General features: G+C 37.3%; 1 protein-coding gene across 1 annotated transcript in view; it reads left to right on the forward strand.

The window, feature by feature from the left end:
- Positions 1–20,081, forward strand: part of LGSN (lengsin, lens protein with glutamine synthetase domain) — a 44,692-nt gene that overhangs the window by 10,600 nt on the left and 14,011 nt on the right. The window contains exon 2 of the mRNA XM_010364278.2: positions 14,325–14,451. Coding sequence (XP_010362580.1) covers positions 14,325–14,451 — 127 coding nt within the window. The remainder of the gene's footprint in view (positions 1–14,324; positions 14,452–20,081) is intronic.

The raw sequence follows: 20,081 nt of genomic DNA on the forward strand, positions 1-20,081 counted from the left end.
GCCCAGGCTGGAGTGCAATGGCATGATCTTGGCTCATTGAAACTCTGCCTCCCGAGTTCAAGTGATTCTCCTGCTTCAGCCTCTGGAGTAGCTGGAATTATAGGCACTCACCACCACACCAGGCTAATTTCTGTATTTTTACTAGAGGCGGGATTTCGTCATGTTGGCCAGGCTTGTCACAAACTCCTGACCTCAGGTGATCCACCTGCCTCGGCCTCCAAAGTGATGTGATTACACACGTGAGCAACCGTGCCTGGCCAGAAACGTTTATTTTTAAATGTTAACTCAATTGAAAAGAATTGCCATGTGTATTTAACTCTTTCTAGTTTGTTGTATGCTACTTTCACATTTTTACTATTATAATGAAGGTATACATGTATACACTGAACATACATGACATATCTGGGATTATTTTCTTAAACCAAGTTGCTAGGAGTAGGAATACAAGGTTAATGGGTATGGATATTTTAAAAGTAGTTAATACAAGTTTGTGATGTAGTCTTTGAAATAACACTTCTGTAAATATTTTAAGCACGTTTTCTTTCTTTTTTCTTTGAAGAAGACACTTCAAGGTAACTGAAGGCACATTCTTTCATCTTTGACATATTCTTTTAAGTTTGATAATTATTGATCCCTTTTTCCACTATTTCTGACAGAGGTTAAAACTTGATGAAATTTTGTTTTGCTTGTTTGCGTTTCCATGCACCTCTCTCATTAACAAAATCAGAGTGTTTGGCAAATGCATTAATGGCTACACCTCAGACTATATTATACAGGGGTCAAATAAAGTTTGTTTTGTTTTTGTTTTTGTTTTTTATTTTAGTATTGACATTAAAAAGGTAACTTAGAGAAAATTAAAAGTAAATCAATAAAATCAGTGATATTTAGAACCTAAATAACACATTATTATGTTGGAAATACATTTATTAGGTCAAATTAGGGTCTACGTTTAATGCTTGGCAGTATTCCTTTAGGTTAAGTGTTTTTTGGTTAATTTTATCAAGTCACTGAGTTGAAATGCAAAATGACAAACTTATATTAAACCATATAAACACCATTTCAAAAGAATCACCATGGTGAGAAAAACATGAATAATGAAAATATCTTGTAATGAACTTGAATGTAAGAAGGAAACATTCTTTATGGCCATTCCCATATATGAGACAAAAAGGAGCCATCTGACGAAACGATAGTGAAAACATTTTGGAATTGTGAAAAGCTGCTCTGGTGAAAATATCAAAAGAATGAAAATCAACCTGTTGTGGGAGAAATTTGGGATTGTCCAAATTAAGCGTAAATTAAATTTGTATATTTATGCCATGCAATCAAAATGAAATTGCATATCTGTACCTACGCTCATGATTCTTCCAGCCTGGTTTACCTCTCTCCCTATCTTCAGCTCAAATGCTCCCTCTTCTGTTTAAGCTTGGCCTATCTGAAGACTGAAATATTCTGCCTGTGTAGTAATAGCATTACTGTAGAGTCCAAGCAAGGCTATTTGGATCACACTGCCCCACTGTGAGAATCTTCAGACTGCTTAATATGCCTTCAGGATCCTGAGAGGTTCCCCTATTTTATTGTGTTTAGAATCTAGAGCTTCTTAGATAAGGGAATAGAGCCCAACCCAAAGAAAATCACCTCTAGGCTGGCCAGGGCCTGTGAGGTAATCTAGAATGAGTTATCTTTCCATGAGAAATCCTCAGTAATGCATGGTGCCTGGGTAATAATTCTGGCTGACCTCTATTTAGTACTTACTATGCATCAGGCATTGCTTTTCCAACATAATGTTGCAACTAGGGAGAACTGTATCACTGAGTACTTGATAAATGGTCAAATATTTCTAAACTAATTGGTAAACAGTGGCTAACAAGAGCCTCTTAATGGTCTACTCTACCCAAACTTTTCTACCTGTCCTAGCATTTTCCTGGGGCTCTTGGACTTGTCCACAACCCATCAGTTAAACAGTTAAAGAACTAGTACCTGGCCCTACACAGGTCCTCCAGGACCTTGCTACAGCTTCCCAGCACCCCAGCAATGGTTGGGAGGATATCTTGATGACAGTGTTCATCAAGAATGTGCCAAGTACTTGGTGCTCTGGAGCCACCTGGCTGGGTTCAAATCTTAGCTTTGTCACTTATGAAACTTGTGAGCTTCGGTTAGTTGAGTAGTCTTTCTTTGACTCAATTCTTCTCATCTCTGAAACAAGATGGTAATGTATTTATCACATGGGATCTTTTTCAGACTAAATAAATTAAGACATGTAAAGCATTTAGAAGAGATCTAGCACATAATAGGCACAATATAAGTGTTGGTTATTTTTATTAGATGTACTGATGGCTAAATGTTGTCACTATCACCCTTCAGTGCCACACTAGATTCCACTGTTGGGGAAAAGACAGGTGGTCACTGCTGATACAGTTGTGCCTCATATCTCTAGAGCTGCTCCATATTCTAAACAGCACTCCAGTAGTTTTGAGACCTAGTTGTGTGGTAGTTGAGAAAGTTTATTTCTTTACTTCTTACCTTATATTTTAAATCAATTGACAGTATTTAACAATCACAAAATTTCAAATAAAAATCCATATTTCTGGCATTTTTTGAAAATTTGTAAAACTGGCAACATGAGGGCCACGTTTTAATATGGCAACAATTGGCTGGACTCCTGTGTTGCCTCCTTCTTGAGAAGGGGTATCAACTGCGGTGTTTGCCCTCCAGCCCACTGTTTTTTTGTAATCTGTCTGCTAAGCATATCTCTTTCTTTAGAACATGGAGGCCCTTAACTGCCACAACAACACTTTATTGCCTCTACTAGATTGTAATATTCTTTGTGAATCATGTTTTATGTTTTACTTATTTTTATGTCTTTGATTTTGCCTTATCCATAGTAGGTTACATCCTCACTCTTGGGACTAATGAAGTTTAAACTGGTGGTGATCTGAATTAAAATGGGTTTTACTTTTATATAGAAAAGAGTTATAAAAATACAATTGAAAAAAATATATGATTGAAGAAGTTAAACAAGTTTTATGAGTTACACAGATAACATTATATAATAAAAACAGAATTCCATTTAAGTCAATTATCAAGCTATGGTGATGTAAGAAGAACCTCAAACAAAATACTTGGATTTGAATTTCCATTCTTCCTCAGATATGACTTTGGACAAATTACCTAACCCCTGTGGGCCTATTTCTGCTTTGGAAAAAATGTAGGTAATAATAAATACTCCCTGTATGTTGTGGGTATTAGATGAAATATAAAATATTGTCTGGATATGACAATCCTTTTAAAATGTTAATATTTTTATAGGTATTGTTTTAAAGACTTTTGTTGTTGTTGTTGTTGAGACAGAGTCTCACTCTGTCACCCAGGCTGGAGTGCAGTGGTGCAATTTCGGCTCACTGTAACCTCCACCTCCTGGGTTCAAGTGATTCTTATGCTTCAGCCTCCCAAGTAGCTGGGACTACAGATGTGTGCCACCAAATCTGGCTAAATTTTTGTATTTTTTGTAGAGATGGAGTTTTGCCATGTTGCCCAGGCTGGTCTTGAACTCCTGGCCTCAAGTGATCCTCCTACCTCAGCCTCCCAAAGTTCTGGGATTACAGGCATGAGCCACCACACTTGGCTGGATATTATTTAAAAGACTTTAGACAAATTAAATTTAACAGAGTTTAATTGACCAAAGAATGATTTGAGAATTGGGCCTCCCTGAGAACCAAAATAGGTTCAGAGTGACTCTGAAGCTGCCACATTGTTGGATAACATTTATGGACAGAACAAGAAAAGTGATGTGCAGAAGACAGAAATGAGTCACAGAAACAGCTGAATTAGTTACAGCTGGGAGTTTCCCTTATTTGAACATGGTTTGAACAGTTGGCTGCCTGTGATTGGCAGGCATCTGAAATTCTAATTGGTACAGGAGTAGGTTATAGTCTGTTTATAAAGTTCTAGGCCAAACTTAAGATATGTAAAGAGGCAGCTTTATGTAAACAATTCCTCCCTTTGGGTCAACCTCTTAAGATTGAGAGGTTGACCGAAACCTTAGGCACTGACGTCACTCTCACACCATTGTAAATGGACTTATTTGGTCTCAAATTCCACTGGGAAATAGCAGTACAGTGGATTTTGTAAGGTGGGAATATGGAAACAGAATGAGGGAAAAATAACCTGATTGTTTACTTTAGGTTAATTTTTTGTAAGGGTTAGAGCAGAGGAGACTTCTTTATTATGCTGGTATCTCCTATTTTCAGAAGAAAAAAAAACCTGTTCTGCTTTGGAATCTATCTTCTTCCTTAAAGTTTCACCGTGATTATGTTGTATTAGCATGAGTGATTTTGTTTTGATTTGGTCTGTTCTGTTGGGGCCTAATGCAAGAGTTCAGTCCAAAACAATGGTCTTCCATAATTTTGTTTGACAATTCTCTTCTTTTGGTCAGGTTCTCACCTAGATGAGAGTGTGACCAAAACTTAGGGCTTTGGTGCTACTTCATATTACTATTATTTTGGGTTTTCTGTCTTAGCATGTTATTGATAGGTTATAGTGTCCTCATGATCAGGCGTTTCTTTGAGATTTTGTCATTCCAGTCAAAGAGACCATCTGACATTCTACACATGACTGTCTGCAAACATTTAAAACTTTGGAGAGATATAGCATACCAGGGAGAATACTATTGTGACTGTCAGAATAATAATGATAATGACCACTGTAGTGACTGGCAGGAGCATACCAAGAATTTAGAGCATGCTCCTTAGCCAGAGTTCCTATTGGTTCCTAATAATCAACTAAAATTAAATAGCTCAAAGAATAAGCCAGGTGAAAAGTCTACATGTTTTAATTAAGGATCCTGTTCATTAATCTCTTGTAGCTGAATCTCTACAAAATCCAATTTGTTTATTCATGTACAATAAGAAGTGTAAGCCACTGTGCAGATTTCTCCCTGTTCAGCCTGTAGGTAATCTAGAGCTATCAAGTACAACTTTAGCAAGAGAATTTAAAGAAGTCTGCTGCGCAGCCACAGGTTTTGCATTAAAATCTGCTATAGAGACTACTGTAAGGGATACATTTCTAATCATTACCTCATTTACTCCAAGCCATAGAAAAAGGGACCTAAGAAATGATGCCCATCAAGAAAGGTGAAGGCTCCTGGCAATGTTTTATTTAACCTAGAATGTAGGTTAAGAGAAGTGGACTGATGTTCTATTTCTGACTGATTATGGAGTAACAAAGGTGTCATTAAAATTCCTAGCCTACACTGGCCCTTCATCTTGCATCCGTCAAGAGATAAGGTTGCTCATGTATAAGGTTGTCTGTGAAATCTAACACAAATAAAAATATACTCCATGGGTACACACAAGGCCCCTTTTCCCACTCTGTTGTTCAAAGAGGCATAAGCAAGGAAAAAATTAAGAAAGGTTAGGAATCTTATGATGGGAGAGAAGTCTTGTTCCATGACCTTGGGAAAGCTTTCTATGTATAGGATGCCATCTGCTTCTAGGGAGAAATTTCTCTGGTTAGCTTTACCTTAAGGTCTCTAACAAGTATTTGGTTTCAAGAGGCTGGATGGGCCTTCTGAGTTGTAATATTATAGACTCAAGGTTCAAAGTCCCAGCACTTTATTGCAGTGTGGGTGGCAAGGGAAGTCTTTGATGGTGTTTCCAGAAGGCCCAATCTCTAAGTTTTAGACCATGAAGGGTTTGACTGTACTCGGTCAGTGGATCATAAAAAGCTCTTTTTACCTAATGAAAATACACTTTGGCACAATGCATTAAAGCCTGCATTGTAGCATTTAGTCATATGAGAATTTAGGTGCAGAAGATACATAAGGTTCTATTATTAGAGGCTTTGCAGTGACTGTTTCATAAATAGTCAACTCATGTTTTGATTGGAAGAGGAACTGATTGTCATCAGTCTGCAGTACCTTTGACCAAGACAATTCAGTCCATTCAGTTAGATTTTCCTAATCCTGTTATATCTGTAACATCTTATGTTTTACAACTTGTCCAGTGAAACAAGTACCTTTATTGTTGGAGATTTCTCTAGGAATGTCCCATGACAAAAGCACATTTCTTGATAACTGTTAAGCTATTTTAGCTATGTTTATTGCATTAGCCTTCTTGCATGAGAAAGCTTGTATATAACTAGAAAACATGCATTACAAATAACAATTGAATAGAAGCCACGTGTAAATGTTCAAATGGCCCATCAAGTAGCAAAAATGTCCTGAAGTTTTTATTGTCTTCCTGGGATTATGGATTTGACAAAACAAAATAAACCACTTTGGCAACTTAGAATAGTCATGACACCAATAAAATTTTAAAAATATAATTTGGATGCAATCTCGGCTCACTTCAACCTCTGCCTCCTGGGTTCAAGTGATTCCCAAGTAGCTGGGATTACAGGTGTGTGCCACCATGCCTCAATAATTTTTGCATTTTTAGTAGAGATGGGAGTATCACCATATTGGCCAGGGTGGTCTTGAAATCCTGACCTCGAGTGATCCACCTACCTTGGCATCCCAAAGTGCTGAGATTACAGGCAAGAGCCACCATGCTTGGCCGAGTGTAGAGCTTTCAATGATGGAAGTTTTAATCACACAAGAAGGACCAGGCAACTCTTCAGACTCTCCATGAGTCCACACTCGACATTGAATTTATATTATCTTAAATACAAGTTTTGTTTCTTCAATTCAGGTGCATAGCACTGTTTGTTAAATGGGTTATTATAGGCAACTTAACTTGAACCATGAACCTCATTCAAATGGTATATTTTAACAATTTCAGTACTGGCTGATCTAGCGTAGTAATCTGCCAAAGTATTTCCTTGGTATTCAATTAGTTCTTGTGCTACTTAAGTTAGCAATTTTATAAAATGGTCAACTTCTTCATTAGAGTTTTTAGTATTCCTATCCCGTCCAAATGATATAATCCTAGAGTTATCAGAAACCTGTATTCAAGAGTGTTTATGAGCATTCTTTCCAACCTTTCCGTGAACCTCCTTGAGGACACAACATTTTAGGATTTTACTTGATTGTAATGGGCTTTCAGAAAGTTCATCAGAATTCATAAACCGTCAATAAGACTTAAAATGGTTATGGTTAAAGATGCAAATGACAAGGACATTTGGCTGTTTCTGTATCCTATATTAATTTGACATAAATAAACATAATTATTACTGATAACATATACTAAGACATATCAGAATATTAGGAGTCACATACAATTTTGAAACACATATTCGTAATATATTCATAAAAATATAACTCAGAGAATGTTAAGTATCATTTATTTTACAATGCTTTCCATTTTATTTACCATATCAAATAAGCCTATTTATTATCTCTTCTTTGGATGCTTCAGGGACCTTTTGGAACATCCTAAAGTTAGTTTGAAGTAAAAAATACTTAATTTTAGAATTTGAAATTTGATCTTAGGAAGCCTATCAAATATGCCAAAGGTTTTAAACACTGTTAAAATAGAATCGCAGATTACAGCAAAATAATAGTAATTCATTTAGCCTAACTGATAATTAAAAGGTTTTCAAAAGCAAAAATCCTTATTCTTTGATGGAAAGGAGACTAAGTTTTCCAAATAATCAAAAGACATAATAAAGACAGCATAAAACAAAATCTGTCTCTCCTCTATTTCTTTGCATTTTACTCAAAAGGTGGACGAAAATCTTTCACTCTTATTAATACTACAATAAATTCTTATTCAAAGGAGAAAACAGAATTTTACTTTTCTCCCCTGTGAACTCTGCAGAGAAATATGAATTTGACTTTTGTATTAGTGTATAATCAATACTACAGCTAATTTTAATAAAACCTTATAAACAAATACATTCACCTTCAATCAGCTTTTGAACACACAGGATTTCCATAATCCTTTTTATAGCCTCTTACATTTTTTTCTATTTTCCCTCAACCTTGAATATCCATTAAATTTTATCTGTGTCATTTTTTTCATTTTGAAAGAACCTTTAAAAAACCTCTAAACTAGACAAAATTATTTTTTCTCAACAAACACACATTTTCATTTTCTCCTCAAAGACAATCTTGCTTTTCTTGTACACTTTGCATATGCAATTATTTATTTCATTTTGTTTATTTGTTTTTTTAAGACAAGAGTCTCACTCTGTCACCCAGGCTGAAGTGCAGTGGTGCAGTCTTGGCTCATTACAATCTCCACCTCCCGGGTTCAAGCCATTCTCCTGCCTCAGCTTCCCTAGTAGCTGGGGTTACAGGTGTGCATCACCATGCCTGGCTAATTTTTGCATTTTTAGTAGAGACAGGGTTTCACTGTGTTGGCCAGGCTGGTCTCTAACTCCTGACCTCAAGTGATCCTCCCAGCTTAGCCTCCCAAAGTGCTAGAATTACAGGCATGAGACACCATGGCCAGCCAAATTATTTACTTTAGTAGTTATAGTTACATATATTAACTTAAATTTTAACTCTTAATAATTCTAACTTCCAGTGTAAAACCTAGGAAGTAAATGATTTTGAAGTGTTTTATATCAGTATCTGCAGATGAAAACCATTTCATAATTTTTTAGAAAGATGTTTCCTCAATTATTTTTAATAAATCTAAATATATTTACCTTTTCAATATCATATAAAAATAAGATACTAAAGCATAAATTTATGTTAATAATACTTCAATATTTTAACTTACTTAGAAATGACTCAGATATTTAATGAGTATTTATTTCTGAATTTATTATTATCTTTTATTTTTATTTTTTGAGGTAGATCTTGCTTTGTCACCCACATTGGAGTGCAGTGGCATGATCTTGGCTCACTGCAATTTTTGCCTCCCAGGCTCATGTCATTCTCCCACCTCAGCCTCCTGAGTAGCTGGGACTACAGATGCACACCACCATGCCTAGCTAATTTTTATATATTTTGTAGAGATGCGTCTCATCATGTTGCCTGACTGGTCTCAAATTCCTGGGCTCTAGTGATCCTCCCACCTCAGTCTCCCAATGTGCTCGGCTTATAGGTGTGAGCCACTGCTCCTTTCCCTATTTCTGAATTTAACATGGCTTTAAGATTTTAAGTTTCTGAAAATAATTTTGAAAAAATAACATAGGTATTCTCCCTAATGTCTTTCCCAGTCATCATGGGTCCTGAGTGGCACCTAGGATGGCTAGGAAGGCCAGGGCCCATCTGGGTCCCTAATTTATACACCAAGTGTAGAGTCAAGGACCGAGGATGGAGCTATGAAAAAGATGTCTGTAGGATCCAACCCCTCTCAGCATGGCCAGGAGGCAAAGCTGGAGAAGGGAGGGCAGGGCCATATTGGGCTTGGCTGTGCCCTGCAGCTGGTGGCCCAGGTACAGTGGACATATATGTCTCCAGACCTGACCATGACCACCTCTCCATGCCTCAGAACTCAAAGGCTCAAAATCAAAGACACAAGTTCACAGTAAGATGTGTGAAAGGCCTCAGGGGAGCCCAGTAGTCAGCCTTTTCAGTGTCAGCTTACAGACAAGTCAAGCACATATCAAAATTTTACAGAAGCAGCAATTTTATGACCTTAAAACATATAGCAAAAACAGCATAAACCTTTCTGACCAGTAGACCCAGAAAAACAAAGTCTGAATTATATTTAGTATTGGCAATTCTGAAGATATTCATATTTTATTTTGCCAACAATGTAAAAGCTTGCTTCATTTGCCAAATATTATATAAGATCAGAAAGAAACATATGATACACATAACACATATATACATACAGACAGACACACAGACAAGAGCAGAAGTTAAAGTTTTCAGAAAAATTTTTCATTTGCTAGTTTCCAAATAGTTTTTCTTTCCCCCACTTCAGACTATCAATATTCCAATTGTCTGTTTCATTGTTCTAAGCAATTCTTAGCTAGAAAATCCTAAAATTTCACTTCTAAAGGGATGACTTTTAGGTAAAATAATGTAGAAATTTTATCTCTCAAATGCATACAGCTGAGACTTTAGGCCTACATGTTGTACCATCTTTTGCACAAATCAAGGAAGGAGGATGTGGATAAATGCCCAGTTAAGACAGGATGGATAGGAAAAGGTACTTCAGAGGTGAGACTTCTTACATAAATCTAAGTCAATGATAAGAGTCTCTAGTAACTTAGTCTTTCCTCTCTTCCTACTGCACAGAGGCAGACACCCTTAAAAATGGAGGTCTCCTTTACATATGTAAATTTCCTTTAAAAATGTGTTTCAAAATAGCCAGCTAAATGCCAGAAAGCTGAATTTGGAGACCAATTTAGTTCAATAGGCACTCTTTTTAAGTTATCCACTATTTTTTAGCTAAAATTACTGAGTTCAGGTTGGAGTCCATGAATTAATAAGGCCAGGAAATAAATCTCTATGTGTGGTCTCAGCATGGATAGCTCTGAAAAGAAAAAAGTCTACTTTACTTGAGGGTCTACCTTCCATGAACACTTTATATAACTCGCTTTTAATCTTTGGGGCAGGATAGTAACTAAGCCAAAAGATTAGCAGATTCAATTTTTCTTGTCAATTAGTTGCTTAAGCTTTCTATTTGCCTTTTGAAAGCCTTTTAAAAGAGGCAATAGAAATATTAACTTTTTTAGAAGGTTCTGCACATTAATAGGCATCCTTGGATATGCCTAATTTGGGAGCCTTCATTTTTAAATGCACTTCTTAAAGTGTGGTGTTGGTGTTGTTTATTTGGACCATTCCACTATAATTTTAAATTATCTTTATAAGATTTTGCCATTTTGTACATATTTGTGGCTGGTAGGACCTAATAAATATACATGTAGAGGTATGGGGTAGACAAAAGTTGAGCACTCCATTCTTCAGAAATTAAGGATACCATTTTTATGTTGAATATTGGTTTTGGCTCTCACATCTCGATCAACTAAGCCAAAGATTTTTCCCTACCTAATGCATTGTAGAACACAAAATCCTGGTGAATTTCTGAAAACCAGAGTTCACACCTTCTACAGTATTGCCATTTCTTGCCAGTTTGTCTGACCAGTCAGCTATCTAAGACTTCTAACTGGATATAAACCAGTTAATTATTGAGTCTAACCCAGTCCAGTGTCTGTCATTACTTCTGAACCCAGTTAAGATGAAAAATGTGCACATCCAAATTCAGATAATCAAAACACAAACACATGGATCTCCATAATTGGAGAGACAACTTACCCATGATCCCCTGTTGATTCGAGAGAGCAGTGGATACAATGGAGCTGGTGGGTACCTTGCTTAATCACTCCGTGCTCCTGGGGTTGCTGGAAGCTCTACTTCAAATCTCACTTCTGAGGCCATCTGTTAAAAGAAAACCTTTAGAAAAATTAAATTTTAAATTCAGTTAAAGAACAATTCAAGAGTCAGGCAGCCCTCAGAACCAGAATACATTCAGAGAGACTCTTAGACTGTCACAAGGTCAGATGATATTTATGGACAGGAAAAGAAAAGTGATATACAGAAGATTTCCATCTTGGTGCAGAAGATGGAAATGAAATACAGAAACAGTGTTTGAATATGTTTTGAACAATTGGCCACCTGTGATTGGCTGAAACTCTATGATTGGTAAAAGAGTAGTTTCTAGTCTGCTTAGAAATGTTTAAGTCAACCTTAAAATATGTAAGGAGGCAGCTCTAGGCTCAATTAAATTTTACAATATGATTGTATTTATATTAGTGTTTACAGATGAGAATGCCAAGGCTCTAGAAGGACTTGCTACTTTGTGGAAAGGTCAGAATTACAACCCAAACCTCAATCATCTGGGCTAGTAGGTTTTTTACTGAAGCATCATTCACATTGCACCTAAGTGTAATTAAAAGATTAAGAATTAAGGAGAATAAAAATACTCTACTGGAGGTGGGATAAATGAGAGATCCAATAAATTTGGTTTATTGTAGCTATGTTTATATGCTAATCACCCTAGTATGTAAAAGAAAACCAAAGGATTGAATGAAATGTATTTATTCTTCATTTGAAACCCCCACTCCCTTTTTTGAGCATTTTCATGGAGTGAAAGGTATGTACTACAACTTAGTTTTTGGGCTTTTTTATTTTTTTGATACCGAGTCTCACTCTTCTTGCCCAGGCTAGAATGCAATGGCGCCATCTCGGCTCACTGCAACCTCCGCCTCCCGGGTTCAAGCGATTCTCCTGCCTCAGCCTCCCGAGTAGCTGGGATTACAGGCACATGCAACCACGCCTGGCTAATTTTTGTATTTTTAGTAGAGATGGAGTTTCACCATGTTGACCAGGCTGGTCTCGATCTCCTGACCTTGTGATCCACCCGCCTTGGCCTCCCAAAGTGCTGGGATTACAGACGTGAGCCACCACACCTGGCCAGTTTTGGGGCTCTTATTGGTAAAATTCTGTTAGTAACTAGGAACTTTTTTTTTGTTTTTTTTCTTAAGAAATTTTCCCTTTTGATCTGGTTTACATGAGGGCAGGTGAATGTTTTTAAAAATACCTTTCTTTTGTCTTAGATCTCTGGTTTTTAGGAAGCAGAATGGCTTGTTGAAAAACAAGGTATTTTTAGGAACTGCATCTTTCATTCACTCTTGTGGACTGGGGCAAGTTACTCTGAGTCTCATTTTTCTTATTTGTAAAACGGTGAGATTTTATTAACTTAAGGGGTACCATGAGAAAACATGCTTGACAATGTGCTCAATTTTAACACATTGTTATTTAATTGTTTATTCAGTTGCAGGTTAGAGTTTGAAACTCAAAGAGATGTTAAAGTTTATCTCACCCGATTCCTTCAATTTGTATATGAAAAGATTATATATGAGAAAGGGTCAAGCTAAGACAAATTTAGTCTGCTCATATTGCATTGATAATTATATACCTGGCTAAGTATTTCATTTTCTAAACAATACTTCTTTAAAAGACTATATAAATAAATAAGTAAAAATAAATATATACATACGCATTTAACAAAAGTAAAATTATAGACTATGCATTTCTAGCAAAACAATTTTAGACATGGTGTACATGTACAATAAATCTTTATATTTCTGCCAGATTCTATCAGAAGTGTGTTGGAAAAATTTATGCAAATATTGAAATTAAATCCTAAACTACTTACAAAATTATTTATTATATCATATATTAAGTATCATATTATCCAAATATAAGGTTATGTGGAGTGAAAAAGACCACAATTTTCTAATAAGTGAAACTTTAAAATTACAGAAAAGCCTTTGTTCTTGGAAATATAACTTTGTTAATAACAATAATAGCAATGCATCATAATTATATACAAACAGCAAAAAATGAAAATCTTTCTTTTTCTGTTTTAACCTTGGGAAAATTAACTGGTTTTATAGATAAACTGATACAGTTGCTCCCCAGCAACTACTCAACATATATTTATATAACTTGCCTACAGAGGTAAAACCCCTCGGAGTCTGCTTTTCATGAAGATACTAAGCTCAAAGCATTTACGACATGCTTTTTGACCCTGACCCTGTCACTTTCCTCTCTCTTCAAACCACTATGAGAGGTTTGTAAAAAACCTTAAAAATATCAGTGTCAGCTTTTTCAAAATTTTTTTGTATATTTTTTTCAGTGACAGCTTTTGTGTCTTGGGACTGCAGGGGTGACTCTGTGCACTGTTAGTGCTGAGATTCCTGAGTTCCCAGCACCAGCCCTTGCCTCACTGCCCAGCTCCCCACTGGGCATATCCTCTCATGTCAAAGATTATAACTAGATTGTGAAAGCTAGGTTATTTTGATTTAAATGCATTTCCTTAGATTTTCTTAAGCTATAAAATGGTTTGGTCATGATGTTTGTTTTACACATATAAAACACAGTCACAAAATAGCACTTTATGAACTCAAGTACTTTTTTTGAAGTGAAGTAAATATTGATGCAATTATTAATTGCATTATTAATTTCTTAAGGAAAAAGAGAGCAGAGAACACAATTCTTCAGATGTGTATGCCTTCAGACAAAAAGGTTAGAAATCCTAAAAAATAGAAATCATAAAAAGTAAACTTTTTAGTTAAAATAGGTTTTGCAAAAATATTTAGGAATAAATAATATAAAATTCCCCAAGTAAAAAATAAACATAGAAATCTTGAGTAATTAGGCAAGGTTTTAATTAACTTAACGATATTTTCTGTACCACATATAAAAGGAGATAGAGAATAGCTGGCCTATCAGCACAACGTTGGGCTTTTAAATTTTGAGTTATTCAGGTGACTGTGGAAGTGACAAAATTTTCATCATTATAAAAGTCTTCTATGCTCATTAAAAAATTGAGCTATTCAAATATACTCTTTTGATATCCAAATATCATTGTTTGAATAATCTGTTATTTGGCTTTTTGTTTATTAATTATCAACAGGACTCAATAAGAGATGAAGGCAATGAGACTGAAGACAACAGCATGAATAAATTAAGAAGGAAGAAAGTCACTAAACCACATGTTTGTTCAACTGAAGTGGGAGAAATGGATATGTCCAATTCAAATGGTATCTAACTGCTCTGAGCCCTCAGAAATGGTGTGGTCAATGGCAATCTCCATTTGGTCTTTCTTTTCATAAAACATCTTCATTTCTTTTTTGGGAGAAGCAAAAGGACAAATAAAATTTATTCCTATATAGGTGTCATAAAAGATGGCAAATATAAGCTTACAATATGAATATATAAAAATAACCAATCAAAATATTTACAATGTAAAGAGGGTTAGGATTAGGATGATAGTAGTAGAAAAAAAAAAAAAAAGAACAAAGCAGAGGAATGTATAAGTAGGAAGAGAGACAGTTTTCTGCTCTGAAAATGAATACAACAATCGTTACAGAGGATTTGAGGGGCCATAAGAATGGTATGGAAGGTGTTTTCATAACACATTTTGGAACTCCAACTAGATCTCAATAGATCTGAGACACTGCTAAAACTAGAAGTTAATTTGGACAACAGGCTCAATCCTAGGAATCACTGTGTCCCCAGGAATTCCCAGCATATGATTATAATAAAAAGAAGTCAGATTTTAGTAGAATTTATCTATCTATCTATCTATCTATCTATCTATCTATCTATCTATCTATCTATCTAAAGACAGAGTCTCACTCTGTCACCCAGGCTGGAGTGCAGTGGCATGATCTTGGTTCGCTGCAATCTCTGTCTCCCAGGCTCAAGCGATCCTCCTGCCTCAGTCTCCCGAGTAGATGGGATTACAGGGTGTGCCACCACACCAGGCTAATTTTTTGTATTTTTAGTAGAGATGGGTTTTCACCATGTTGGCTGGTCTGGTCTCGAACTTCTGACCTCAAATGACCCACCTGCGTCAGCCTCCCAAAATGCTGGGATTACAGGCTACAGACATGAGCCACCGCACCTGGTCTGTTTTTAAATTCTCTACAAGCAATGCACTTTCTTGGCCAGTGACTAGGGTAGACCACTCCCATTGCCCTTCATTTAATATGTCACTGCTAGGAATATACTATTTTCTCAAGTATTCCTCTCCATATTATATTAAGAAACAGCTGAAAACAATGGGAACATATATTAACATTTTTCCTTATTACTACAGAGAGGATCAGAAACCAAATGGGTTGCCACAAATTAGGGAATACAAGCAAACCCGTCATGGGACCTGGCTCTGATGAGTCTCATCTGCCACATCATGATAAGGAGTCTCAGGATGAGACAACAGTGATAACACCATTGCCCCCCAGAGCAACAACCAATGTTCCTGGAGGTGAATTTAACCCAAACTCTGGTAAGGATTTACTGGTAAGGATTCTGGAACAAACTGGTATGTGGTTCTAGCCACTAACCCTAAGTTTGTATTTGAATTAGAGAGAATGTCATGTTGGTTGAGGAATACTAGCCTGGAAGTCAGAACACTTACAAAGATTTTTATACCTATCTTTTGTAAAACGCTTTGTAGTTTTCTTTACCCTTTAGGCTGTTCATCTGGAAAATAGCAGGGTTGCAATGGAAGATGTCTTGCCTTTTCTAAAAGTAAAATCCTATTATTCTAAGTTTCTGGCTGATTGATAGTGATGTAACTATTTTGGTACATGAGTGTATTGATTAAAACTCACTTGAATGAAAATGCTGGAAATTAGTTATAAAAGGAAATCTAAAAGCCAGGCACGTGGCTTACACCTGTAATCCCAGCACTTTGGGAGGCTGAGGTGGGGAGATCACTTGAGAACTGGAATTCGAGACCAGCCTGGGCAACGTAGGCAGACCCCATTTCTACACAATAAAAAAATTAGCTATGTGTGGGGGCACATGCCTGTGGTCCTAGCTACTTAGGGGAATGAGGTGGGAGGATCACTTGAGCCCAGGAGGTTGAAGCTACAGTGAGTTGTGATTGTGCTACTGAATTCCAGCCAGAGTAACAGAGAGAGACCCTACCCCACTACCTGCCTCAGAAAAAAGGAAATCTATAATGACAGGGTTAAACATACAAGATTTGAAAAGATGAGAATATACCAGAGTGGGAAGTTAGAGGGATAGTGTCTACCACGTTACCCTCACTTCTGACACAAATTACAAGTTTTGGAATTCCCCAAGTTAACCTTAGTTTAGATAATTTGCTGGAAGGACTCACTGAACTCACTGAAAGCTGTTATATTCAAGGTTATGGTTTATTATACTACAAGGATACAGATTAAAATCTGCCATGAGCAGTCCAGGCAAGTTCTAAGCACAGAATGTTCACTTATTCTTTGTTCACTTGTCCTTTCTTAGTGGAGACACAGACAGACAGCACTGTTCTCTTGGCAATGACATAAGGAATATTGCCAACCAGGGAAGCTCACTTGAGTCTTGGTGTCCAGAGTCTTTACTGGGGCTTCATGGTTAACTGGGCATTTGGCTGGCCTCACTCTCCAGCCCCTTTGGGGATCAAGCAGTTACTGGCGTGGCCTAGAACCTCTTGGTAAACAAAGACACTCTTGTCAGGCAAGACATTCTAACTGTTTGGAAGGGACCAAGGGCAGAGACCATAGCTCTCTTTGGGCAAGGTTAAATCCTTTAGTACAGACAGGGCCTGAGGAGGAGCTGCAGCCTGGAAAATAAACACTATCAGAATTCTATATGTATTAGTCTTCTATTGACACCATAACAAATTACCACAAACTTACTATCTTTTTGAAAACACAAGTGTACTATCTCACAGTTTTGTATGTTAGAAGTCTAGGTTGGTTCATCTGGTTTCCTTGTTTCAGGCTTTCCAAGGCTGAAGTCAAGGTATTGCCATCTGGGTTCTTATCTAGAGACTCCAGGGAACAGCACATTTACAAGTTCATTCAGATTGTTGAGAGAATCCAGTTCTTTGTGACTGTAGAATTGAAGTTCTTGTGTCCTGGCTGGCTGTCAGCTGGGGTGACCCTTATCTCCCAGAAGCCTATCTCTGTTTTTATTTTTTTATCTCAGAGATAGCAATGCCTCAAATCCTTCTCATATTTAGAACTTCCCTGAATTCTCCGTCTTCCACATCCCTTTTCTGCCTTCAGCTGGAGAAAGCCATCTAATTTCAAGGGCTTACATGGATAATCCAAGATAATATCCCTATTTTAAAGTCCATAACCTTAATTACATTTACAAAGTCCCTTTTGCCATGCAATTTAACATATTCACGTGTTCCAGAGATTAGGTATGGTAGGAATTTTCGTAGGGCTATTCTGCCTACTGATACCGAGAGGAGGCAGGGAAATACTGCGTAGAAGAGGGCAGTTCCCCGGCAAAGGCCCCACCCTCAAGCCTGGAAGCCCATGGCCCTGAATAGGAACAGGCATTTCTGTTTTCGTTCCAAAATGTTGCCTTTTCCAAGACCACTCTGGCCCACCATGTCCCTATCCTATGCCCATATAAACCCCAAGCTCCACTGACAGAGCAGCAGAACAGCATGGCAGAGAAGGAGCATCTGAAGGTGAAGAGGAGTTCAGCTGGTGACGGTCGGAGAGGAGATCCGTCACGGGACAGCCGAACTCCAGGGGAAAATCGTATTCCCACTCCATCCCATTTCCTGCTCCCCAACCATCCCACTGAGAGCCACCTCCATCACTCAATAAAATCGCCACATTCGCCATCCTTCTAGTCCATGTGACGTGATTCTTCCTGGACTCCGGACAAGGAGCTGGGTACCTAGAGAACAGGGTGTAAAAGGCTGTTACCCGGACTTTCCACTGAGCTGGTTAACACTTAGCCGTCTGTGGATGGTAGAGCTAAAAGAGCATGGTAACACCCCTAAACACTGCCATAGGGCCGCAACCCACAAGTGCTCACCTTGGTTCACCTGCACGTTCCCCCCTCCCATAAGTAATTTGAGTGCAATGGCCAAGTAAATGAGTCACGTCCCTGTTGCAAGCCCCGCGAGGAGGTCAGGGAACTCTCCCATCTCACTACCACACCATCTCTCATAACTGAATTTCTCTCTACTTTGGCTTTATGAATTTCTCCAAAGTGAAGAGCATGAACACTAACAACCTCTGAACATCAGGCAGCTGTTGATACAAATGCCCAAAGGGGCCAGACAGTTAATACAAAAGATGGGCTGGTGTAAGAACATAGGGAGTGGTTCTGGTCATGAGAAAACTGGCGCTGAGAGCAACAAACTATGGCCCAAAGGCCAAATTCAGCTTGCTGGTCAGTTTTTCTAAGTAATGTTTACAAATTGTTTATAGCTGCTTTTGTGCTGAAATGACGTTGTGCTAAATGAGTAGCTGCAACGAATACCATATGGCCTACATGGTTTCAAATATTTACTATCTGTTCCTTTACAGAAAATGTTTGCCACTCCGTTAAGTAGAGGTTGCCTGCCCATCTAGACTACCTCAGAGTTCCAACCAGTTGTTGCTGTGGAGAAATACCTACCCAGGGTTGCCAGATCTAGTTTCAAAATAAATTTGAATTCAAGATTTTTACATAAAATTTTCTAATAATGAAGTGCTGTCCACTATTTCAAAAAAGTTTCTGAACACTGGGAAGACTAATCAGATAACATCTGCTGGCCACGCTGGCTCCTCCAGAGCTTTTGGTCATTGTTTTATATATTCTAGTTTTAGCTGCAAAAGATAGATGGATTTACCATTTCTTTGTCTTAAGCCAGAAATCTGGAGAAAGATCTTGTGTCGTGAGCTCTCTTTGCACTGTCAGTTGTGACTTAGGGCATGGGTACCGTTACTAACTCAACTTCTTTAGCTCAGAAGCTCCCTTTTTGGCCCAGAGTGTGTTAAGTTCTCTATAGGCCCTCAGTACCAAAAATTTAAAACACAAACCAATACATATACATAATTAAAAAATAGATTTAAAAATAAACCCCCAAAATAAGTGTAAGGAATTTTGATATGGTATTTCTTCTTTGGAATAACTTCTCTGAGTTTTTCCAAAAACAATACTTTGTTTTTTTCAAAGAAAAGCTCCCTTTCCCTCCCACTTTTTATTGTATTGCTTTTTTTCCCCGCTTTGTACCTGGTTATTCTGCCACCTGGGCTTTCCAACAATGTCTGCGCTAATATGATGTGGCCAGAAGGTAGCACAAACAGGGTGACTCTCACCATAGCCACAATGATGAAAGACGGCTGGACCTTGAAACAGCATGGTACATTATACTAGGTGTGCAATAAGCTGAATGCATTCCAGGGTTTTCTCTCAAATGCACTTTTCCCTTTCTTTGAATTGGTGTTTCTGAAGCCCAAACGTCTCTTCAATCTCCCTTTTATAAGTGACCATGGCTTGTTCTGTATAACTGATATATGTCCTCATTGTCACTGAACACGGACACAATTTCTCCAAATTGTGCTATGAAGCTTTGACTTTTTTTAAAAAAAATGTTTTCTTATTTTTTCCCTAAACATTCACAGCACTAAAACATCTTCTATAAAAACACATTGATTTAATTTATTAATCCCTTGATGGAATAGAAAAGAAGAAAATCTCCCAGGAACCACACTGTAGGAAAAACAAATGAGCTCCTGAACTGGCAATTATCTGCCAGCTATTCATCTTGTGCAACTGGGAAAGGTTGACCAAAAGGTTTAATTGTAAATAACAAGTATGATTTATTGAAGAAAAATTCAGACAATGATGCAGCAAGATCAGTTGATGCCTTGAAAATGAAATGGGATTGGATAGGTTTCTCGTA

This window comes from Rhinopithecus roxellana, chromosome 4 (assembly GCF_007565055.1).
Source record: "Rhinopithecus roxellana isolate Shanxi Qingling chromosome 4, ASM756505v1, whole genome shotgun sequence".
Lineage (NCBI taxonomy): Eukaryota > Metazoa > Chordata > Mammalia > Primates > Cercopithecidae > Rhinopithecus > Rhinopithecus roxellana.